The following is a 26,874-nucleotide window of genomic DNA, read 5'->3' as shown; positions in this document are numbered from 1 at the left end:
ATTGATCAAACGGGAGACATGTGAATATCGCTGCCGTTTGATTAACGAAATTTAACTTGCGTTTTCAAAGTCTCAAAAACATACAAAAAATGTTTATTTTCCTTCAACAAAAATTTACTGAAATGTTCAGTTCCACATTTGAAGTTTTTGTTACTTATTTATTTTTTAATTTTCGAATGCCAAAAGGCTTTCCTTGAGAAATTGGATAGAAAATGAATTCATTTTTAGGGTAATTCGAAATTAATGTTTTCCCGTTTAATATAATTCAGTGATTTTCCTTTATGATTTACTAGAGTGTAAAATTCTTTAATTTATAATTTTATTACATTTTATATACCAAACGAAATTTTACAAAAGTAAATTATAAGTGTTTAAAGGCTAATGGCATGTTAATAATATATGCATGCAGTTTTATTACTTTAAGATTTGGACTCGTAGTATTTTTTCGATTTAAACTTAACCAAATAATATTGCGAAACGCAAATTCCCTAAAATATTGTGAATAAGAGCTCTTTTTTAAAAGTTTTCATTGATAAAATTTCACGACAGACTGCATATCAATGCTACTCACTTATTCTTTCAGTGTCAGAAATACTTTACTAAGCTAGCATTCATTTCCAGATACAAATAATAATAATAATAATTCACTTTTCAGTTTTTTTACAGAAACATTATTTCAAATATTCAAACTGCATGGCCAGTTTTTTACATATGATTTGTGTTTTAATTTTTATAATGAGTACATAATGTCTTATTGAATATGATTATAAAGACTAATGGGAAGATATAAAAAACTGAATTTTGAAATTTTTATAAAACTTACTGTTTAATAAAAAATGTTAAAATATAAGAATTTGCCTTATTTAAAACATGTCTGTAATTGTAAGTCTATGGCTACGACCTACATTTGAGATAATAAGCTGCAAAAGGGCTCTTATGGACATAGTGTATTCCGAAATCAACATCGCTGTTAGCATTAAATTATTTCATTAAGTTGAAATATGGTGATAAGATGTGCCTTTACGTGCTTTTGCATAAATAAAACCTAAAATATATTTCATTAAAACTAATTACAATTTCTTCCCATACATTTCAGGTTTCGAAGCTCCAGTAGTACGTGCATTGATAGAGATATCCGAGGTAAGTCCCCTTTTTTTCTTCTTTCCTTTCTCTTCCTACCTCAGCTACTCTTCATCAATTGAACGGTTATTTAAAATTTTGTTAACAGTGTGATCAATGAATAGTGATTTTGTTAATAGTGTGATCAATATTCGTAAATAATATCATCTTCAGTCTCGTCCATAACATTACTGGTGAAACATTTTTGGTTTATTTTTCGAATGGATCAGGAACTTAATAATGTTCAATTATTAAAAGAGCCATCAAAACAGAAGAAAATATGTCAAAGTGAAACATAAAATTAGCAATGTAACAACCTTGTGTTTGGCGCAGATTTAGTCAAGATTTCAATCGATTTCGAGGGCAAACAGGTACAGGTCCTTCTTCATCAGAAACAAAGAAATATGCAGTAGAAAACAGCCAAGTTTCAAGTTCCTGTGTTATGCTGGAATATCGTATAATAGGTACGACGTTGTCCAGCTTAGGTAAAGTGGTGCCCTGGGGCGCATGACTATGTTGTTTCCTTAGGCATGGTTCTCCAAGGAGATAGGCAATAAGGGGTGACAAGAGAGGACCGCAAGACATCACAGGCCTGAAATACACAAAATAAACAAACTCACGGATGAAAATAAGTACAGGTACAAATAAATTTAGCACAAGTTGCCGTAATTAAAGTTATATACGTATTCACAAGTGACGTCATAACCAGGATAAAAGTCCAAAATTGAAAAATGTTATCCGGCGCATTGGTGGTATTTATACCGCACAGCAGTAAACCGAGCAAGAAGGCAGCCCTGTGTGTCGGTAAAAAAAATAATGAAGTTAAAAAATTAAGTTAATAGAACTTTAAAAGCATTAAGAAGGACTGTATTGGACTTAAATTCATTAACTAAACAAGATAATTTTTTGAGAACAGGAAAAGCTTCAAAAAAAAGGCATTTCACCAATTGAAGAAGCTTTGAAATAATATTTTCAGACCCAAGGCCAAATTAAACAGCGTTAATGTTTTGTATCAAGAACATGAATCTTTTCCAAAAAAGTCTAGTCTTCGATAACTAATCATAGTTTGGAAATTTAATCATAATTTTGAACTTGCTACTGAAAAATTTATTCAAAAAGCCTTTACAATCGGTAAATTGAAAAGGCTCAAAGATTTATCTTGCTCAGTTAATGACTTTGAGTCAAATCCAGTCCTTCCTAAACCTTTTAAAAGTCTACTAACTTAATTTTTCAATTTCTTTACTACTTTTGTCGACAGATGGCGCTACCTATTCGCTCTCTTTACTGCCGCAAGGAATAGATATGTCCGATGTATCGCTGTTTTCCAGTCTTTCATATTTCTGATAAAGAGGAACACCTCGAAATTGAAACAAGATGCCAGAAACAAGGCAGTTGCTATGCAACTAAAAGATTACCTAGTAAAATTAATGCTATGTCAATTTGAGCTGGATTTCTTAAACCCGGATTGATAAGCTATTTTAATTTCAGTTCATATAGAGGTCTTTAATTTTGGATGAATTTTTGGCAGCAAAATCTTTCTTCTTGACTTGCACGGATTGGCTTATGCTCTGAAATACATGGCACTTCGAAACTTTAAAAAGTGATTTTAGATTCTTACATGTTTGAAATTACATTAAATTTTTTAATGAAATAAGAACAAGACCACCCTTTGATAAATTTGTTTTTGTGATAACTATGCACTTCGCTATTTAGTGGCCTTTAAAAATAAGTTTTACAAATGACGCGGGGGAGGGGATATGAAGCCAAGAAATCTCATTTCATCCAAAGTCCTTGATTATTAGAATTAAGTTTTAATTGATAAGTTAGCTTCAAAAAAGAATCTTAAAAAAATAAAGAGATATGAGAAACTAGTACATCTGTATGGCTTTTCGGAAAACGGGTCGATGGTAAATTAATTTAGTAACCGATACTGCATTTCTAACTTCCTTTCTCGAAAGACAAAGTAGCGCTACTCTCGTCTATTTCAGTTCTTCACACACCCGTATTAAGAATTACAATAACAATATAAATACGTCATTTATTTTGTCTTATAGCCCAATATTTTGCAATAGTAAAGGGCCCAATCGAATGGAATCGCAAGATTGAGGGCTATAGTTATGTTAACTATTCACCGAACCGTCATGAGCAATAGATGTATTACGCCGCAATTCCAAGAGCTCGCAATTTTCCCAGTAGTGTCATCGACTAGTTTCGCGATCTTGTAAGTGGCAGCTAGGGAGTGCTTGAGAATATGTGGAGGAGAATTAACCACTTGCTCAATTCGTGGGAAACTCATATTTCAAAGGTAAGATTACACCAATGGCAGAAGTCTTCATTTTTGGTGCTGATTATTTTATTAGCAGATTTTTTCCTCCCGTTCAAAGTCTGTACTGATGCAGTATAATATACACAGTTTTATAATTTTAAAAGTCGGTTTATGTGTCCACCACATCGGTGAAAAAAAGACATTTTAGAGAACTGTGGCAAACGCTGCAATATTTTTAATCGAAAGTCACTTTCTCGAGACTATCATTAATAGTTTAACATCACCAAGATTTTGACTACATATATCATTCTTTAGCGAATTCCTCATTCTTGATCAATTTAGATATCTTGTTCATCATCTAAACTTCTTTAATTGACAATGTTTCATTTCACTTTTTATGACCATCAACTCTGAATAAACACTAAATTTTAAAGACATGGTCTTTTACACATTTTATGATTTATAGCTAGGCAGTTGATTAAAAATATAAATTTTCAATAAGAATCGGTAAGCGTACAGTATATAATATTTTAGATAAAACTGCAAACTATATAGTTTGCAGTTTTATATATATATGTGTGTGTGCGTGTGTGTGTAATTTTAAATGTTTTACGTAAATGTAAATTTAAGAGACTTTTATTAAGTTAATAAACTTTAATTGAGCCAATACTAGTAAAAATTGTAATGAATTAAATAAAACAAAAACTTTAGATGTATATGTAGTTTTAAATGTCTAGAGTATAATTTCGCGTAGAAACTGGGAAGACCGCAACCAATGTAACATAATACAATAATCCTATAAGTTTGCTTTCATCTCTTTCATTTTATACATTTCATTTCCAAAACAAACAAAAATAAAGTTCAAGTGTTTCTTGTCCTATTATAGTAAGTAATAAAAACAATCTGAAAATATGTTCATTTAATTTTTATTCATGAAATATTATTGCGAAAGTGAATTTCCTGTTCATTATTATTTATATAATTTTCCTTTCAGCTAGTTCTCATAATTGTTGAATCAATGTTGATAGAATTTATTTAAAAAATTTAAATTGCTTTATATGTGTAAATTATGAAACAGAATTCAGAATATTTTCTTTAGTAGAACAATATTCGTTTATTTAAAAGGTATGCTATTAAACCGCACTGTCAGTCTTAAAATGCATCACTCATCTGGAAAAATGACTCATAATGAAACTGGCAGTAGAAAACAGCAATAAGGAGAGAAAAAAGAGAGGAGTGATTAAAATCTGATAACAATTTATCCATTTTCTGAATAAACATAAGTCCTGTTCTGTTACATATTGCTATAAAGCACAGTCGTGTTTAACGGCAATTCATAAAAATATCGGTGTAATATGTATTCTTGTAAACGTCAAATATTGTCATCTGGAATTTACTGTGTAGTATTCTGTAAATCAGAAAATTCGCACACTTTGAGCAATAGTTGTGACACATGTTCTCTCGTGTCCCATTTATGCTGGCTTTTCTTTGATATCTGACAGCGAGGAAAGATAAGCTGTGACACTCCGTAGCTATTTCTCAGAGAACTTGGCATGTACGGATGGGCGTTATTTTCTAAAAGCTAGTCTCCCCTTTATTGTCAACAGTATATGATAGGATGTCATCGACATGCTGTTGGGGAATTCCAGTACCTTCATGGTAAATACGTTAATCAAGTATATACGCACTAACTCCTTCAGTTGTAGTACCAGGTGAAATAAGACTTTGTCCTTATCACAAAAATGTAGAGAAAGGTGTGTTGGTTAGATGTCCTTCAGAAACAAATTCTTAAGTTATACCAGCTGACTGAAAATCCTGATTTATTACAGAATACAATTAGTCTTGAATCCGATACATCTTTGCATCAATGAAACATCTTTGCAATCTTGAAATTAAAGAAGTACTACAATGCCCAGGAGTTAGTGATAGACGCTGCAATGGACAAAGACATCCAGCATTATTGCAGCAACATGCTTCTTGAAACTACACATTCCAGAGATACGAGTAAATAGTTCCGAATGCCAGATAGCAAAGCTGCATGTGTGCAGTTTGCCGGTCATCTTGGGGCTGCCACTGCCCTCATAACGATAAAGGAAATTATGTTAGTAATTATGGTAAAAACATTACCTTACTGTGTCATGGCTTCGGCCCTTGGGTTATGTGATTCTTTGGCATGATCAGCCTCTTTCATTGTAGGCAGTAATGCGATGTCTATTGAATTCTCTCAGACAGATGAGCCCCCGTTGATGAAGCCATTTTCTATAGATAATACAAACAATATTCTCACATGAGTAATCGGAATTTTCACAGTAGCCTATAATTTTTAGTGCCCTATTCCCCTTTCCTTTTGTATTCATTTTTATCTGTTATGTTTATTGGCAGTGTATTTTCTATCTTTCGCGTGTATGGCCAAGACATGTCCAGAATTTTTTTTTAATTTACACAGCGATGTGCAATAAAATTTAAAATTTAGTAATATAAGATTTAAAGATAAACTGAAATGAATTTTAAGTCTGGCATTATGTTAAAATTAAATTGGAGTTTCTTGTTGGAAAATAAATATATATATATATATATATATATATATATATATATATATAAAGATAAACCGGAGCAATGTTTAGTCTGTTCTGTAATCATATATAAGATTTATTATATTTTTTGCTATATGCCCCTGTTACGTTCCATTCTCGTGTGATCAGAAATTCCCCTGACATGAATCGTTTAATAATACAGTCAACTTATGAATAATATATAAAAATAACAGTTTCAATTTACATTATTATATAAAAAAATATATAATAATGTAAATTGTAACCTAGTAATGATGTAAATTGTAATCACGCTTTTCGTGAGGTGTTAAACTATCTTTCGAACGTCATATATTTCAGATAATTGAACTTTCACAGATTTTCATTCGGTTTAACGGTGAAAACAGCTTATCCAACAAATAAAATCTACGAACATTGCTGACAGCATTAAGTGCTCAAATCGGTACTTAAATAATTTACCTTTGAAACTATGCCAAAGTATATATTTTCGTTCGCGAAGGTCTGAAAATACTTGAACAACTGCTTTCAAATTGGTTCTTAATATTTATGAGAAATGATGGATTTCCAACTCTTATTCTATGTTATAAATGCAGTGCCTCCACCTGAGTATCAGAAGGGAAATTGTTCAGATACTTACATTACAGTGTGTCTTTATTCACAGATTATACTTGGAACATCGAGCTTGCTTGGTAAATGTGGTAAATGGCATATTGCGCTCGCAAAATAATCGATGCCTCTCTTCTTAATGACTCCGTGGTTGAGACTTCAATTCCTTCCCGCACGTCATACAAGGTCAGGAAACGTAAAATAAAGTCCACACCCAAAGGTACCACGCCCTCTTTGTCTGACAGTCACGTGATCTCATCCCCCATACCAATTGGATGGCAACAATTTCAAAGAAGAAAACGAATTAAAGATAACGACTTTAGATAGTAATAAAAAGATGAAGATTTCTAGCTTGACTTTATGCTCTAAGTAAACAGTCCTTAAAGTGCTGCATTTGATAAAAAAGGAGTTCTTCTTGAGTTAGCCAAAAAAAGCGCAGAGGAGAGTAATTTTTCTTGGTTACAGACAACAAAGGATTGCTCTTGTTCCTGTTTACTATTTCCCTTGATGTGCGGAGACGATTTATTGTGAAAACATATTGTTGTGCCTCTTCAGTTATTAGCATTATAATAACCCCCAAACTACATCTGCCGTAAACGTTGTTTACATGAGCATTCTCATTTGCATATCAGGAATATTAAAACGAATTCTGTGTGCGTAGTTTTATGCTGTAGTTCTCGAGGAAAATAAGCTAAAATTATTTTAAAGTCATTAAAATACTATGAAAGACTGTGCTTTTCCTCTCATAACGTCTAGTTAGTAATAGTACCTCGCTAATAAGTAATCATTTTCAAGTTTGGATCTTACTGGCAGTCAAGTGCTCCATCTGACGGGATTATTTGGCTCTACGCTTATTTTCATTTTACAGCTGGAAAATATGTTTTGGTAACAAAGGTTATTTATATTCCCGAATTTATTCCAAGCTTTAATATTCTTATTCCATATAAATGAGTGAACATTTTAAACTGTCTTGAATAAATTCTTTGAAATAAAAATTTTATATTTTACGCAACTGTTTAGAATTTTAAAAAATTATTAAAGGTTAAGTTATTTTGTGAATTTCTAAAAGTAAGAATTTTATATAGCATAATTCTTTTCCTGACACAGAAAATATAATTTTCAGTTCTTTAAATTAGCTTAATTCTAGATATAGAAAATTATCCTATTTTTAATTATCCTAGGATTTTTTTTTCCTATCAAAATAAGTTTCTAGCACCCAAAAATTTGGTTTTCAAGTGTAAATATATCTTCTATATTCCTAAATGCTACCAACATTATGATTTTAATAACGTAATTCTATATGTAAATCCCTATAATTGCACAAATTGCTGGCTAGTATATTATAAGTATTTTAGATTACTGTGAAATGTGTCAAAAGTAGTTTTTAATAGTGTTTTTTAAGTTATCATTTAGTTATGATTAAGGATATTGTTAAGTTGTAATCGTTACATAAAAATGGCACCATTTGGGAAAACAAATCTAAATGCTAAAATTATTCAGGTGGTTTGTCTTGCAGAAGTTGATTAGAACAATTTCAAAATGCCTTATGGCGTTATGTTTCCAACTTTACCAGTGTTTATATACACTGCATTAATGATAGTGGTAGAAAATACCTTTCCGAGACATATCTAACCAATGTTGAAGCCATTACTGAATATTAATTTCAACATACATAAGTTCTTTTTTAGCTTTAAATAACGAATTTAAAATCTTAATAAAAATCATATGTAAATAAAAAATATCATCCCTCAAGGCCGATAAGTACTTTTGTACCGATAAGTACATAGTTGAAGAATAAATGTTTTTTAGTGTCTTAGAACTATTGAGCAATTTTTTAAACACTGCTCGATCTTTTGGCTCACCCGAAGCCATCTATTCTAAAACTTTTGACGTCATTGCAGTTCCGGTACAAAAACCTCGAATTCGAAGTCAATGAGGCGGGAACTTTTTCCTCCCGCTATACATCAAAGGCAATTACTCAGTTAAGAAATCAGTACGAACTAAAGCAAAGAAAATTCATCCGTTTTCAACAAACGAAGATCACTCGGTAATGCATTTCTTTCAAAACATGCTTAAAGAACAAATTCTGGAAACACGGTCACTTGAAAGCTTTATAATAAACTGAAGCATTTTTAAATTTCTTTCCTTTATATTAGTGTTTAGTTTCAGCTGAAATGAACACTTGAAAACTCTATACTGTGGTAGAATATTTTGATTCAAAATTAGGAAACAGAAGAAAAGAATATTGTGAATTAAAAGTCGCATTCAGCTTAATTTTCTGTTTTGAAACTACTTTTTATCATTTGATTGAAACGTTACTTCAAGATTAGCTATCGTTAATTTAACATGAAATGATATCTGTTTCATTTAAATAGATTTTATAAATACTTCATAGGAATAATGAATACGAATTCGTAGCGATTGCAGCATAGAACCTTGTATAAAAGTTTTTAAATCTGAATATTAAAGAAAAGTAAAATGTAAGCCATTTTTAATAAATGGGTATTCATCTTAACTCTTATAATGTATGTGGTCGTGCATTACTCCGAAAGAACTGAAGAATATTTCTGAATGAAAATAATTAGCATAACTAAAAATTCGAGTATCATTTGCAATGCAAATAATAAAATGAAACCAAAACTTTACCATTTAAATGAAAAGACTGTTGACATTTAATTAATAACCGAAGCCTTATTTATTCAAAAGGAATTGCAAAAGTTTACGGTTTCAGAAATGATCTCCATTTATCGTTTGGTCTAAAAAGAATTTAAAACCTATGGCCTTTCACATATTTATTTACTGGAAATAATTTATTCCAATTTAGATTTCCGCTACCAGACGTTTAATTAAGACAAAATATACGCGAAACCTCAATTTTCGCAAGGTAATTAAGTAAAATGATGATTACAACTTCAGATAAATTAGCTGCAGATTTAAAAAAGAGATTCTAGTCTCCAGCTCCATTGTTCATTAAAAATTAATAATCTTCTAAATCTTGATTTTTTATTACCATTGTTCTTTTGTCGTAACTGCTCGTTGTGGAAAGTTCTTTCAAATGTGACAATTAGAAGTTCTCTTTTTTTACACAGAGGAAAAACTAAAATGCTATCTTCGAAAGTGAATTTACAAATCGCATTTCACCAGCGTTGTAAAAATTAGATAAAAGCATTTTTGTTGCATTCAAAACTTGTTCTACAAAGAAAATTCAATCAAATTACCAAACTTTCTCCACCTGGCTTTTTTCTAACTCAATTTTGGAATTACAAGTAGAAGAATTAATCAAAAGAATTTTCAATGTTATAAAGGAATTAACTTTATCTGTGACTAAATCAAGTAATTATGCTATGTGTGAGTACTCGGAAAAAAAGGGATATTCACGATATCCAGAAGAGCCCAACGCACAGTGAGTTTTGAATTTCAACTTTTAAATAATAATATTATGCACTTATTTTGTTTGTGTGAACGTATTTTTGAATTCATTTATAATAAAATGTATTTAGTATTCTAGTATAGTGAAAGCATTTGTAAGAAATGTATAGCATTGAACTTATACATTATTCACTTGATACTCATGATTGTCATGCTGGAAATAAACAGATAATATTGTACGTAAAGAAATATTATCTTTCTGAGCCGTGCTTATATAATTATACATTAGAAAAAATATTTCCCTGTTGTCCATTCAACATATTCGTACATAACTAGATATAAGAATATTAAAAGTTATAGCCTTTGAATTAATAACATAGGTAATAATTTTTTACTTAAAATAATATTTGAAAACAAATTATACGCGTTTTCATCTTCAACTGTAGAAATATTTGCTACTCCATGCTTCTAATACCTTTCGGATTAAATAATAAAATTACAGGTTAAAATTAGCAAAGCAACAACCTTGCTTTCGGTGTAGAATTAGTTAACATTTCAGACGATTTCGAGGGTAAACTGTTCACCAATAGCAAAGAAATCTGCAAGACTGGAACCTAATATTGTATATTGAACAGATCTGCAATATTTCGACCCAGTATATGCAAGACACATCTTTCAGATTTCTTTGCTCCTGATAAGACCTATTTGCCCGCGATATCCATAGAGTACCTATTTGCCCGCGATATCCATAGAGTACCTATTTGCCCGCGATATCCATAGAGTTCTTGACTAAATATACTCAAAAGACAAGGTTGTTGCTTTGCTGTAATTTTATGTTTCCCTTTGGCGTGTTTCTCTTCTATTTTGAAAATTCCAGCTGTTCATGGGAAACTTTGAAGCAATTAATTTAATAAATAGTATATGCAGCCTAATTTTGATTTACTGGCGGGTACGATTAACCCTAAATCACGCTTGGTACAGAACCCTTAGAAAAAATTAATAGAGAAATATTTTTAATAATTTACCTATATTTTCAAGCAGTTTAATCCAGAAAATAATTTCTTTCGGATACGTAAACTAAATAAGTATGTAAAGTAAGAGTGACACACTTTAAAATAAAAACGAGATGTTTTATTTAAAATACTTTTCTATTTCGTTAATAATCACTATGAAACAAAGGATTAATTTCCATACACTTGATTTACATTTACGACAGAATAATTTATTTTTAACGAATGATTTAACAATTCCTAATTACGTACAACCGAGTAAGGTTATGTAGAGAATTAAAATATATACATATATCTAAGTACTGTAGCATCTCGTTCCATCACTGCTTTTAATTCATGCATTTTCTTTTCCATTTCGCAATTCCCATAGGCAGTTTCATTTTATGGTGATAGTTTGCGATTTTAATTTTTCTACTGTTCTAAAACACTTAGGCGGAAAAAGAAAGAAAGAAAATGTCTGGTTAATTAAGTAATGTCAGTAGTCTGATGTTCATCTTTAATACAGAATTTATAGCATTTTTTGTTAACATATTAGAAATATTAATCAAATAAAAATCTGCTCGTAAGTATCGAAAGCAGTAAATTTTCGTCTCACGCGAGCTTCCTGTATATAAATAAATAAACTGATGAATAAAATATGTGTTTATATTTTATAAATATATATATTACGCGTAAATTTAGAAATATAATTAGATATAAATTTAGAAATAGAGGAGTACTTCAGTACTTGTTTTTGTTATTTGTTGGCTTATTTTGTAATTATTTGTAACAATGTGACGTGATTTTTAATCTAGATTTATCACTTGCATTCCTTATTTTTATCTCTTTTTACTTTTAATTTTAATTTACTTCATTTTTCAGAAGCTTTATTTTACTTAATGTGAACAGTCTTAAATTTGGAAGGCTGTTTTAACGTAGGGTAATTTTTCTGAATTATATGAAAATTAGATACATAAAATGTTTAAATAAATATTCTCTCAAATAGTCTAGAAGGACAGAAACGTTAATCAGTATTGCCTAGTTATCGAAGGATCTAATGAGACAAGTCTAATAATCCCTGATGAAGTCAGCCTTGTTCCATTAAACCACAATAATTAATAATTATTCTTACCTTTTTATTAATTTTTAACTTAATTTGAACTTTAATTTTTATACAAAACTATCTGCCGTTAATAAAATTTACAACAGTTACTTCGCAAACCATTATTTTCACAAATATTCCAGTTTTAATAAATCTACAATTTTTATAAATTAAATTATATTAATCATATCTTCGTTAGCGCTAGATTTTATTGAATAGTCCATATTCACAATTTTCAAGTTATTTTGTTTAAATATATATATATATATATTTAAACAAAATAACTTGAATATATATATATATATAAATGCCTAATGTGCTTTTTTATCTGTTTCCTCAAGTTGAAAAATATTTGTTTATGCAAAAACAATCAAAAATTCTTTATTTGCTTTAATTTTAGGCAAATTGCTTGCTAAAATAACTTGGTTTAGTTTTCTGAAAATCTGACTAAAATTTAAGTACTTTTGTTTTGAAACAATTATTTTGTTGTTTTGCAATTTCATCAGTTAAACATTCATAAGTTAATATTAATTTATCAAAAAGTTTTTAATTAACGTAGTTGTTTCTTCGGTTTCGAATTTCGAGTATTCTAACTTTATATTGCTTAATTTTTATTCAGTATGACTTGTTTAGAGTCACGTCCAAGGAGATTATACCTTCTTCATGGAAAAAGATTTTAAAACTTAATAATAGTATTTAATGGTTGTATATAAATTTTAATGGACTAACATTTTGATTTTATATTACTTTAAATTTGTTTATTTGCACACACTTTTTAATTTCTTCTCATGAATTTGTTTTGATGACCATTAAGGTATAATTCAGAAACGTGGCTCTATAGCAAAATTTTCGGTTGCTACTTGAGAAAGACCAAAGAATTTTCAACTATTTGCTATATTGTAATATATTATTATACTTTTATGTTATTTTATTATGTTGTTTTGTTTTTGCTTCTATTTTGATTTATATCCTCATTGTTAGCTTATTTATCCTCACATTTTTATTTTATTTTATCTATTTATCTCTCTCTCTCTCTATTATATATATATATATATATATATATATATATATAACCAAAACTCTTCAACCAAGCAATTAAATAACCCAAATAAAAAAAATCAATGAAGTTTAAAGAAAAACGAACATAATAGAAGAGGAATTCATTCAACTTCAATTCCACTTCGTCAGGAGAACGAACACAGAAATTAATTGAAATCTCGCTTCCACAAAACTCCTTACTTTTCTGTATCCAGAATTAGCCGATGAACCATTCTAATGCATTTTAATTACAATAGTTCAACTGAAAATTCCGATGTCTGTATGTATATATATGTATGTATATATGTGTGTGTATATATATATGTGATGTACCAGCTTCTGTCCGGAATAAATAGATTGGTGAAGAATCAGATGTAGTCGTAGCTTAAATTATCAGACGATAAGTTTAAAAAACAGGATCCATTTATTATTGGCCAGGAGAAATAGCAGTTACAAAATCAGATATCCGGAGTAAATAAAAAAGAACTACTAATAACTTTTTGTATGAAGTTTACTGCATCGTTACATTAAAGAAAAGACCTCGATATTCATTTGCCAGTCCTTTTATAGCCTCTGGAAAGGCGGAGCTTTCAACAAATGACGTCAGCCTCGTCAGCCATTCCAGTTCACTTTAAATATTTCCAGAATATTCTATAACTGTACGTGTAGAAAAGGAGAGAAAAACAACTTGGCTACTGGGCTGTAGATTTAATTCCACGTACTTTCAAATAAGAGAACGTCGCCATTAAAAAATGAAAAGAACATACAGTTAGAATTTTAAGTGTATTCTTGACTATGGAATTTTATTATTATATATATATATATACATACATATAAAATAGTATATACGTATTTAACTGCAGACAAACGGTTTTTGGAAACAAACGGGTCCCTTTTTTTTTAAATTTTATTTCATTTGTTGAATTATAAATATTCATTGATTTGAAATGATTATTTCTAATACAGGTTTTTTTATCTATTTTCGCAACAGTAATTTGATATAAAATAATGAAATGAAATAAATAATTACATGTATTCTAAAAGGCAAGAAACATTTTACCTTCAGTCACTTTAAGCAAATTTTGTGCTTAGTTAAAATATGTTTGCTTAGTTAAAAAACTAATGAAATTCCAGATTTACTTCCAGACTTTTAAACTCACTTAAGGATCTACTTCTTAAATTTTACTCTTTTAATCTTCTATCTTCTTTCAAATATCTACTAAGCGAAAATCAATAAAGTTAAATGTAATGCAAAAGGCAAAACAGCAGGCATGTTAGGATTCGATGATAATTTCTAGGTAAACAGCAGTATTCTTTGTTTCTGCTAGTAATGTCTAAATGGGTTCCTAATCACCACCCGTAAGAATCATCTTTACTTTGTCCTCTAATGTACTTCGTTTGTACATATATTATTAAAATTATTTAGTTTTATTGTACTACGATATGAAATGATATGGAGAAAAGAGTATATTTGGGCAGAATAATTTGCACCCAAAGAATAAAGCACACCTGCTTGTTTCTTAATTGTATTTAGTTTTTATATTAGAAACTAAAGGCATAAAATTTTTAAAAATTGCTCGTTCTGAAAGAAAAAAAGTTTGCTAAAGAAATTCTCAATAAACCTAATTTTCTGAATGAAAATTTGAAATTAAATATTTGAACTAAGCGTAAATATAGTGTTTAAGATGTAACAGTTGTTGTTATCTGAAATAAGTTTTAGATACTATTGACTGAGTTCGAGCAGCTGGTTAAGTTTTCGACTTTTGTTACAGCCTAAATAATAAATATTAAAGGCTTTGTAAACTTACTCAGTGAGTTTTATGTCTGTATTTTTGTATTTCAATGCGTTCAACGTTATCAATGTCCGAATACATAGTACAAGACATTTTCCAATAAATTAAAATTAAAGGGCATTAATCTTTCATTATTAAAGGATATTTTGAATCTTCTTAAATTATTAAATAAATTAATAAATTTACCCTTCCCCATACCATCTTGGGCACAGGGGCACAGGACGCCATCACACAAGTCGCCGATTTAAAATAATGCGAAGTTTTGTAGAGCTTATCCATTTCAATCTTGTGGTGAATACCATATGTAACGGTGTTATCAGTACAAAAGTTTTCCCATGAATTTATTTTTTGCTTTGATAACCTTCCATTTGTATAAGCCCGTTCTTTATGAAAATTAATGAGAGTAGAGACTCAATGTTATTCGTTATTTCTTGTTTCAACCGTCTTCTCAGCTCCCGGCACTTTCTCTGTTGTATGCGTAGCTCACTTTTCCACCAATGCAACTTCTTAATTTGTTTATTAGTTCGTACAGGGAGGGTTTTCCTCACATCCTTCATATAGAGAAGTCATAACATTATCCATAAAATGCTCTATGTCTGTTGTAGATCTTATATTATTTAGACGTCTGTGGAATCTGGAAAGTCGTAAATTCATTATTCTTGTAAATGATCTAACCTTGCTTCCTGGCAAGCTTTTGATAAAAGTCGTAGTGATAATTCTATCGATTTTGTAGGTTGACATAATTATGGTCCAATAAGCTAGTTTCTTCGACCACAATCCAATCTTGTATAAGTGTGGCTGCGGGTGATGTAGCCAACGTAAGGTCTGCCCAACCTTGTGCATACATATTATTAAACTTTGGAAGAGCATCTTCTGTATTAATTAGAATTAATTTATTTGAATTAGAATTAAGTTTGTTAAAGTCTTCAAGGTTATGACCCTTGGGGCCTGTGTTATCATATCCCCAATTTATATTACGGACGTTAAAGTCACCTGTAATAGGATATTAGCTACTTGCACTGCTTTAGCAAATTGTCTATGAATATTGTAGCTCATTTATTTCTGATGTGGACGGGTAGTATACTGAGCTGAGAATAGTCGTCAGATTATGTATTTCAAATAGGACAGGCATACGGTCTCTTTCCAATGAGATGATATTAGGTGACCAGTCTGAGTTGGTGCAAATTAAGATGGCTCGAGAAGGGCAATCTTTGTTTTCCTTTTGAAAGACATTCCATTTAAGTGGGAAGTCTATGGCTTTGCCATTCCGCATACAGTAAGACCCCGCTTAACGCTGTTTCGTTTAGCGCTGTTTCGGTTTAGCGCTCTTTTATTTCAACCCGGGGATTCTCCGCAATTGTGCGCAGCGCTAGGTTTCCAAATAACATATCCGAAACAGTGTAGTTGTGTTTCTTGCTTTGTGGACGCATTTTTATCATTTGAAACATTTGTTGACATTATTGTAAGTTTAAATTTGTATAATACTATAACGATTAATACAGTAACAAATATTATGATCTTTAGTTTTTATCATGGGTGATAATAAAAAACAAGAAAAGAAAGCAACCAGAAAAAGCATTTCACTGGAAACTCAAATGCAAGTGATTAGAAGATTAGATTATGGTGAACGTCAATCTCAAATTAGTGCTGTATTGATTTTGGCAACTTCAACAATAAGGACAATTCTTAAGAATAAAGAAAAAATACTGTCATCGGCAACTGCAACTACGTCAAGCTCTGCAACTAGAATTACCCGTTCTAGAAATAACATTATAGAGGAAATGGGAAAACGACTGTCTATATGGATTGACGACAAAATTGAACGCAATATGCCATTAAGCCAATCTATCATAATGCCTTCTTGACAAAAAGGCAGAAAATTGGAAACCCAGAATAGACTGAGAATTTTATTTGTTTTTAAAAGTATATGTGTTTATATTGTTTTTATTTTTGTAAGAAATAAATTTTTGATTTTATTTTTATTAAAAAAAACATTATTAAATTTAATGCCTAACCATTTTTTATCCGTCTTCCCCTAACCCCATTATTTACATGTTAAGATAGCCTCGCTTAGCGCTGTTTCGCATTACGCTCTACTTCGATGGAACGTATCCCCCGCGTTAAGCGGGGTCTTACTGTATATGGCACTTGAATAAATATAAAACATATCCCTTGTTCTGGGGCGTGAGCTATTTGCATGCACAGTTGCAGCTTTTGCTGTCTGTAAATTTATTTGTAGTCAGTTAATTGCCTGAGAACGATGCCGTTGAGTAACATTGATATTAGTATTTTTACTGACTTCTGTTCTCGCTGGAACAAGAGATCTGACGTTTGGAAATGTTAGTATTTTTACTGACTGCGGACATCTCGCTCTCTCTGCTGGACATTCGTTGTAGTAGGCAGGATGCATGAAATCGTACTTTGCTCCGTATCACTGGTTTGTGTCACCGTAGTTAATACATTTTGCCTGATCGCTTTAACATTCTCGGATACTATGAGGCCCTGCGCTATAGGCACAATAGTTATTGTGCTGTGAGGACTTAAAAATAAGAATATAGTTTTCTTCAACTTATTCAGGATGGTATGAATATTGTACAAATTTACTCCTGAGACCCTACGAGCATTGCTAAAAATAGAACTTTCATACAAAAATTAAGGTAAGAAATTAAATTCGAAATACCTATCCTCATATAGAAGTGAAATATTGTCTTCATATGTATGCCATGGTATTTTACAGATTAAGATTGTAGAGCTTATTTCTCATATTATTTACCAGAAAATTAAACAAAACACATAATAAAAAATTCAGCTTATTTTATAGAACAAATCGAAATTTATGTTTCAAAGAAAAGTTGCCAATAAATCGTTAGATAGTTTTGCTCAGTGGAAACAGGAAAAAGTATGATTTTACACCTCAGATTATCTCAACATTGTTAATGGATTTCATTTTTGTATCTGTCGCTGTTATTCTGTTAGATTACCGTGCAAGATACAGAGAATCATCAGTTAAACGGTGGTTATAATTTTTTGTGATCAAAATAACTTGCGGAAGGAAAGTAATAATGCAAACTGCAGTATAAATGGTGAATAAAATCTTTATGTTAATAGAATTTCCACTGAAAATATGGCCACACTTTTAGAACGGTCATCTCATTTTGCACTGAGAGTTTGCTAAAGCAGTGAGAGTTGTAACATAATCATCCCAGACATACAGAAACACATTCTGAGCTATATCTCGGTTCTTCGAGTTTAATATTTAAAATGCAACTCGATCTATTACCACTGCTTCGGCGACTGAATCACAGACATCTTCCTTCATTTTCTGACAAATCTGGATTTAGTTACATCAAAACTGAAAGCAACATAAAAGTTTATTGCTAATTATTTTTCTGTTTTTAAACTGGTTGACATTTTATGCAATTATTGCTATTACTGAAGTCCTATGTTCTGCACTTGCTGCATTCCGACGATGCATTCTTGCGGGGTTAGACAGTTATGGTTGCTATTATCTATAAATAGAATAAGAGTTTCCCAGTGACAATGAATTTACCACATTAATTTTAGTTCTGCTTCTTAAAACGTGAGTCTTTCTTGTCTGGAATCAGTTAAATGCAGATTATAAACCGCATCGTATACAGATCGTATAGACGTTACTGTCCGTATTGTCTGTTTTTAAATATAACATCTTCTTTTGAAAACAGATTTATTAGGTTAATTAACGGTAACAAATCTCTGGTGCTAATTGCGCCAAACTTTATGTCTCAGATAGGCACTTTCTATTCATGTTATAAAAGAAAATCGAAAACGGCCATTCAGGTCAAAGTTCTAATAAACATGAAACAGGACAATTTCATTTAGCTGTCCCAGCGGGCATGGTAGTTAACCCAAACGACGGTTCCCATGCAATTAGGTCCGAGTAAGATACGGACGTTTGTGGCTATAGTAGCCATGTGGTAGGAGAGAAAGCTTAAAATCTGTTGAACTGAAAATCATCTCGAGGAGTTCATGTTAACTATAAAACTAAAACTGCATCTCGAAAGAGATCCCTTGGATCAAAACTGGTATGCAGCTGAACCTAAAGTTTTGTAGGTTTGGGCTAAATTAAATGACATAATCCAATACCGTCGCGCATTTATGTAAATTTCCAAAGCTTTAGCAGTTCGACAACCTATAGAAGGAATGTAATCAATTTTAATGCAATAATTTTCAGGGGCATCAGTATGGTACGGTTTTTATTTAATAGTATAAGATAATCAACTGGGTTAATTAACACATATGACGTAGACCGCACATTCTGACGAAGATCTTTTTGATTTTCTACTCCCTATTATTTTAATTTTATTGATTATTTTATTTGTGAAATCAACAAATATCGTTCTACACTTGCCCAAATTTTACAGTTTCAATAATACAGCCTTGCAAATAGTTAAATTCTGAACCGTAATGTTCCTCACATTTTAGACGCCATGTGAAAAATAAAGAAACATACTTTATTTAAATATATCCCGTTTTTGAGTAAAGCAAAGAAATGAGGAAGCTGCTTATCGAGAGTGTGTTAAACCACTGCACTGATATTAAAGTTTACCTTAGATGTATTAAATACAACTGGTTATGTTGCGAATGTATACGAAATCGAATATATTATTATAAAACAATATTTTACGCTTTTTTATTAATAAATGTAAAAGATACGTAAATATTTTTAAAATTTCAATATATTTCCATTGGGAATATAGTTTTGGCCACTTTATAAAACACAAGGGTTCAGTTTGATAGGCAACCATTTTAGTAATCAAGTAATTTTTTGATTGAACAACCTAAGACGGTTAATAAGCCTTAGATAATATCGAATCAGTAATAAGAATCTGGATAATTTCTCCTTAATTTGGTCAGATGTGTGTACGCTGTACTTTCCACTATTTCAATATAGGATTTATTATGTAACGCCAAGTGTAAACACAACCGAATTTGACTGCATCTTGCTTAAGGGACTAATTTGTGAACTTATCAAGAATGAGCATGTCTCAGAAATTTATCCTATTCATTTACTCTTTTCCCTTCAGTGGGGTTTTTATGATTAATTACAGTAATGCATTTTACCGCTTTTAGACAGTAATCCATTTTCCATTCACTTCTCACAAATTCTTAATTATGACATAATGGAAGAAGACATTTCCATTCGTATTTATGCAGTGCACATTCTTCTGTGCCACATCTTTATCACTTAGCGTATTTTGTCTGCTTTTATGCATTGTATAGCTTTCTAAAGAGCTGTATATATTTCGTTTATTCATTGATACTGTATTTTGTTTGTGTTATCTTATTTGTATGTTTTTCCGTTGCATCCTCTATTTTTGTTCCTTTTGTTGTCCAAGTTGGCTTTTATTCTAGAACTGTTGGTATTGATCCTACATCTGATAGCAAAATTGCATAACACTGTCACTCCTTTCTTTCCTGCTGTTCTGTCACCATGTGAATACCTGCCGGTTCTCCCTTAGAACGTCTTCCACGAAGGCATTACTGACCTTAAACTGATAGTTTTTGTAAGCTTTACCATCCTCCAAACAACCAAACAAACACTATTGTTACATCATATGGCACAGCTATGACTAGGTAACCAAAGTGATTAGATTACAGAGGCATTATAGTCTAAAAATGCCTTCCAAGGGTTATATTTAGGCGTACGTATAGACGTACCACTATAGGGAGGTGTAAAAACGCGCAAGGTTATCATTTACTTTGGGTGCCATAGCGAAAAACAAGACCCGGATGAAGATCGAACCTCAGACTTCCTCTGTACTCATAGCACAAATATTCTACCAGATGACAACCACCTATCTTTTCACGACCTGGGGTCTTGAAACTATGTAATTTAAATTGATTAATTTGACCCTTATAGACTAAATCCTACTTGAGTTGGGTTTTAATTTTATTTAATGACTGAAAAGATTTAAGTTTTAAGTTTATAATATGGTAACTGAATATATTACTTAGAAAAAAAAAAGAGAAATATTTGTAAATTTTTTTATTTAAAATTTTTATAATTTTTGTGGCAAACATGTTAATGATATATTATATTACGATTTAAAATTGCCTAACAGTATATTTTCCCCACTTCACTCTTGATGAATCTTTAATATCCTCACAACTCTTGCCGACTTTCTTTTAAAATAAAAATTTTACTCGAATTAGGATTGAAACGAATTCATTATCTGTAAACTATTCTCATAAATATTTACTAGAAAATGTACTAGAAAGTGTGCAAAAGGTTATTCTACGTTCGGAATATATCAAAGTATTTTATTTTTTATGCATTTTTCGTTTGAAAAAAATCACTTTGACGCATTCGCAGGTACTATCACTAGAAAAAAATCTGAGCTTTTGTATTTTTATTGATTGTCTGCATTCTAAAACAGCGGGAATTCCTAAAATACATTTACTATTTGCAAAGAATTGTGTGAACCTTTGATCTCTCGCATAAGCTGACGCAAAACTATAAGTGCACCTATTTTTCTGCATGCCACTGAAATACATGATATTCTAACATTTAAACTTTCATATTTTGTTAGAATTTTTAATATAACGGGCATCACCAGTTGGCAACTGAGACTTAAGAATCTCTATTTAATTATAACTCAAGTAAAACTTTCGAGTCAAAACCTGTAGAAGAAAATTGTCACTCTAGTTTCAGTGCCTTGCCGTAATACTGTGATTCTAATTACACACTGTTCAAAAGCTTTAATTGCGCCAAATTGACAAATAACTTTGTCTTTAATCTATTTGTAAACTACAGTATTAATGCAATGGAATACCTATACGAAACATTTATTTCATCTGATTGATACATATCAATAATTAGATTTGTTTTGCGCAAAGCGAGATATATCTTTTGAGCTATCACATAACACTGCTGTTCTACTGTTTACGTATCTATACACGGAATTAAATTATTACATTACTAAAGATGTGTTGTTGGTAAACTGCGTCAAAGGTTTTGAAATGTGACAGAGGTCTCTAGAATTTTTATTATATATTTTACATTTCTTAGAACGTCGCTTTCTGTCACATCAGTACTTGTCTGAATGAAAAGCATTTTCTGCTGCATTAGACTTATGACAGCTGCACTGCTGTTGAACATATATATGAGTATCCTACAACTATTGTCACTTTTCTCTAAATAATATATCATAATAGTCACTACATTATTTCTTCCTAGAGCTGTATTAAGCGTTGTATAATCATAGTAACACAGATATCATTTAAAGTATTTGGAAATACAGGAATTTGTAGAATGCAAGATATATATACAATGTTTTACAAACCTTTTTAGCAGAGTTGATTTGAAGACCAACTTGGAGAGCTGAAAAACCCAACTGACCGATTGACCGCATAAATTGCGGGAATATTATATTTAAAATTTACGACAGATATTCAGGCCCTGTCTGACCAGGAATGCTTCCGAATGCATTACGTGTACGAAAAATAAAAAAAAAATATTCATGACAGCCAACCAGATAAGCCGAGAGAACTAAAATATATACGAGTGTCCAGTGACACTAATGCTAGCAGTTAGAAATGAATTTACGCATTACACAGCACTGAAAATGGAATATTTTCTATTCTATATCCCCTAAAATGTATATGCCTAAATGAAGTAGATTTAATTTATTTAACTTTTCCCGCGAAGTTATTAAAATCATTTTTATTTCAAAATTAATAGGTAATGCGATCAAATATTAATTGCAGATAATCCCATTTATATACTTCCTGAAAATAAACCATTAAACTCATAAAAATATCAGCGCCAGGACAGATTAGTACACCTTTGATGAAAAGCGCTTTTTGAAAATGTTTACTACAATGGTTATCTTCTTTTTCTTCTCACAGAGAAAGGCAACCAGGAAACCCAGGGCAAGAAAAAACCTGGCATCGGGAAGTTCTTCCGACACCTGAGCAGCGCCAAAACATCCCCTAGGCATGGCCCGAAGTCTGGACTGTCCAAGAGTCTCTCCCAGGCCGAAAGAACAGAAATCGATGGTGAGTATTTTGCTGACTTTTGTCCAGGGATGTGTGAGTGTATGTGTGCGAGGGAGGCGAAAGATGTTTGCGAATTTTTCTTTTGCCTCACCACTTTCTACTGATCCAATTTTGGATCTGTAGTCAGATTCTTTTCCGATGGACTCTGAGAGGGGTTGGAGGAGTATGGGGGGAATGCAGAAATCCGTGTCCTACGTGACAGTCAAGCTCCGAATATGGTATGTCTTCATAAAGTATTACAGAGGTGCATCGGAGAGTTGTGGTGAGAGCTGAGAAAAATGATACAAAATCTCACATCGGTTCCCAGATATTTCTTATATTTTCAAGTTATTCTGAAATATTTCGTTGACTATTCCGCAAGATTTTAATGTAAGGCTGTCCTATACGAAGAATATATAAAATGAATACAAATAAAATATTGCATACGTACTAGTAATGCGATCTACTTAAAATTATAACTAATATTTAAATATAGAAAAAACTGAAAGTTTTATTTTAGTGTGCATTCACTTAAAAAGTATTTATGTTTTATTAATACGTCACCTCACATATTTCGAAAAATTAAAATATTTAAAATAAATTCAAAACATAAAACAAGATATTTATATTAAATATTATATTGTACACATTTTAGACATACTAAAAGTAAAGAACAAAACAATTTCATTTATATCATAACACCATAAGTATAATAATATTCGTAACTTCTCAATGATACGAAAGCATTTCTCTGTAAATATTGTTGAAGGTTCCAAATAAAATAATTCTTATTACGTATGCTACAAAAAATTCCATGCGAAGTGTGTGCAAAATAATCAAACAACTAAATAACTGGTAGTTATAAAACAGTCAAATTTAAATGTGTAAAAAATAATGATATATAGCTTAAAGTTTAATGCGCACGCAAATCTTTTAAAAAGCAAAATACAACTCAGAGACCTTTTCCTAAATTAGGTTAAAAAAATGCCCTTAGCTCCTGAAGTGCAGTTGACGCTATTCATTTAATATCACGTAATGCCTGAACTGAAGTGCCACTTTTGTATCAATCTTAACGAATAATTAATTATTTCAATGGTACATGCAAACTAACTTTATTTAAATTAAAAATCATTTAAATTTGCAGGAATATTATTAACTGTGGTTACAAATTAAATTCTATGAAATATTTGCAAGATTAAATCATTTGCATTTTTTGGAAAACGAATAGTTTTATGGACAAAAAACGTGTTATTCGAATATTTTGTATAAAAGATGCTATATTGTAAGCACAGAATTTATTATCATCATTTTAATTAACTCCTCTTTAGTTGAGACTGCGCTAAAAAATCAAGTACTGATTCAACAACTCTTATTCAGTTTTGTATGTGTATGTGTGTATACTCATTCAGATGAAAGATTAAAAATTCAGTTATTTCAAATTTGCAGACTTTTTCCCTTTCCTCTAATAATACTAATCAAAATAAGCATCAGCCGTATCAATGTATTTTTGCCAACGAGATATAAGTTTATTTATGCCCGCAGAATAAAACTCTGGAGTTCTGGACCCGATTAAGTTGTCAAAGACGTTTTTGATCTCGTCTTGGTTTCTGAAGCATTTCTTCTGTAGAATGTTATCCAGATGTTTAAATAGGTTTAAATAAGTGGCGAGTGGTCAGGTGAATGTGGGGGAAGAGGAAGAGTATCGTATCCCAATTCGTTCAATTTCTGTAGGGTCAGTTGCACGACGTGCGGCCGAGCATCGTCATGGAGAAGAAGAACTGGCCACTTTCTGTTGACCAATGCCGAGCACATGCGTTGCAATTTTTGATGCATTTCGTTGATTTGCTGACAGTACTTATCTGCCGTAATCGTTTCGCCCAGATTTATTCGATGCAGACTACCAAACAGTCACCATAATTTTCCTTTGATGCAAATTTGGCTTCGGAAAGTGTTGTGGTGTCTGACCGCGGTCCAACCACTGAGTCGAATGACGTCAGTAGTTAGAGAGAATCCAGTTATCAGAAATCGTTGTTATGCTTACGCCAAGTTTCTCCGCAAGCTTTCGAACAGTTGTGCACGGGTTTGTCTCAACTAAAGTCTTCAAATCATCGTCATCAACAGCTGAAGAGCGTGCACTACGCTTTCGCTTTTTATCTTCCAAGTCAAATTCTCCACCACGAAACTGTTGGTACCACCGTTGAACCGTAGATTCATTAACACTTTTCTCGCCCCATACTTTGTTGACATTTCGAGCCGTTTGTTTTGCGCTGTGGCCTAGCTTGTACTCATAAAAGTAAATTTGCCGAAAATCCTGTTTCGACATCTGAGCAAAAACACCTAGTAATTTTTTTAAATAATTTTGGAACAAAATGATTATTATAGAAATATAGAACGAAAATAGAGCTGCAAAATGATATATAAACCAATGTAATTCAAAGTATTTTTGTTGTTCAAAATGTACAGAAAAGGTAAACAATTGCAAAAACATGCATTATTTTCCGGACAACCTGATAGTAGCACTGTACTTGAAATATGATATCCAACCCACTTAAATCAAAAGCGCATTAACAAAAGCTTTTTAAAAAATTAAATAAGAAAATTAGTTTTAAAGAAAGAAACAAAAGTATACTCATAAAAAACGAATATTTCCCTCTTTTACTATTTTTCTTTCAACTGAATCGCAAATATTGTAATTTTTTATTTAAAATTTTTATAAATAGTTGTTTTACTTTATAATGTTCTTTAGTTACGAAGTTTTAGTTTAATTTGCGTTATTACGATATCTCAGTTCGCTAGAGAGTTTTACAGTCATGGTAACTGAATAGTACTTTTAAACATTATTGAAAAAAAATTATGCTTATTTCGCTATAAAAAATTTAGGATTTACCTCAAGTGTATCTTCCTTTGAAAATTCTCTTTTTCAAATTTGGTACTTGATGCTCTTTTAAATGCATCCAGCAATCCTTATTGAATTTTAAATATACCAGTTTCCTTCTCATATGTTAAGGAAATGTCGAATATTACTTAGAGGATTTCAAAGGCAGTTTTGTTATTCCCATCTCGTGGAATACCTTTTAAACATTATTGACGAAATTGAATGCATTTGAGGATAAAAAAGAAAATGAATAAGTAAAATAATGCTTTTTTAAAAACTGTATCCTTGCAAAACGATTTTATGAATCATTAACTTTTTTAAAATTACTAATAGATATTAGATGAGGGATTTCATTAAATGTTAGATGATGAAGTTGTTAAGAACGTTTTAAAAGTCTCCGTTCTTTACAACCAGTCAATTTTAGTGGCATTTCTTTGAGGCATGGAATTTATAAAACTAATAATGCAAATACAAAACTACTAAACCTCATTTTAAAGGCATGCAAGTGATCGTTTCGTGACGATAAGTGGCGTTCAAAACATCCTTTAGGCATTAAAACCCTACAAATGTTCGTTAAAATTATTTATTAAATGTATTATAACTCACCTATATATGATTTATTATAAATTATATCATTTAAGTATGTTACTTAAAAATAAAATGTAAATTGTTAAGAAATACATACATTGCGGTTAAATCGGTCCATTAGCCTGGCAGTGTTCAGCGATATTACATATTCGTCAGAATTTCAAAGCGTATTTCATATTGCAATATAAAAATGAGTACTTTACAAAACCGTAAAGAATTTTCAAAATTTTGTCATATAGCTAGAAATGTTTGATATTCGCTCCTTTTATTGCATGATTCACATCTAAAAACATTCGTGTGCAAAATTAAAAGAACTTGTATATTATGTCGAACTTAGGAAAACCAAATGGATAGATTAGAATGAAATTTGCTATGGATATATCACATTGATATTCTATGGATATCATACATCTATAACAGAGAAAAAGATTTGCCATTCAAAAGTCATTTTTGTACGTATGATCATCAGTAAAGCTCCTAGTGCAGGGATGTCCAAAGTCTCTTTTGTGATATCGAACAGAAAATGAGTCTAATATGGGGTATGGTCCCCTCTGACAGGCA

At 31.1% G+C, this 26,874-nt stretch overlaps 1 protein-coding gene and 1 long non-coding RNA gene across 2 annotated transcripts in view; one reads left to right on the top strand and one right to left on the bottom strand.

The window, feature by feature from the left end:
* Positions 1 to 26,874, top strand: part of LOC118191029 (SAM and SH3 domain-containing protein 1-like) — an 810,623-nt gene that overhangs the window by 517,472 nt on the left and 266,277 nt on the right. The window contains exons 3-4 of the mRNA XM_085815408.1: positions 1,097 to 1,140; positions 22,722 to 22,871. Coding sequence (XP_085671534.1) covers positions 1,097 to 1,140; positions 22,722 to 22,871 — 194 coding nt within the window. The remainder of the gene's footprint in view (positions 1 to 1,096; positions 1,141 to 22,721; positions 22,872 to 26,874) is intronic.
* LOC146999104 (uncharacterized) lies at positions 1,029 to 6,740 on the bottom strand. The gene is made up of 2 exons (XR_015040770.1): positions 6,575 to 6,740; positions 1,029 to 1,711 (listed from the first exon to the last, which is right to left on the bottom strand). It is a non-coding gene; the product is annotated as an uncharacterized LOC146999104 (long non-coding RNA).

This window comes from Stegodyphus dumicola, chromosome 1 (assembly GCF_044657685.1).
Source record: "Stegodyphus dumicola isolate Sdum_Otavi_A_Nest chromosome 1, ASM4465768v1".
NCBI lineage: Eukaryota > Metazoa > Arthropoda > Arachnida > Araneae > Eresidae > Stegodyphus > Stegodyphus dumicola.
The sequence above is the reverse complement of the archived record's forward strand: the minus strand, read 5'-3'. Positions and strand labels throughout refer to the sequence as shown.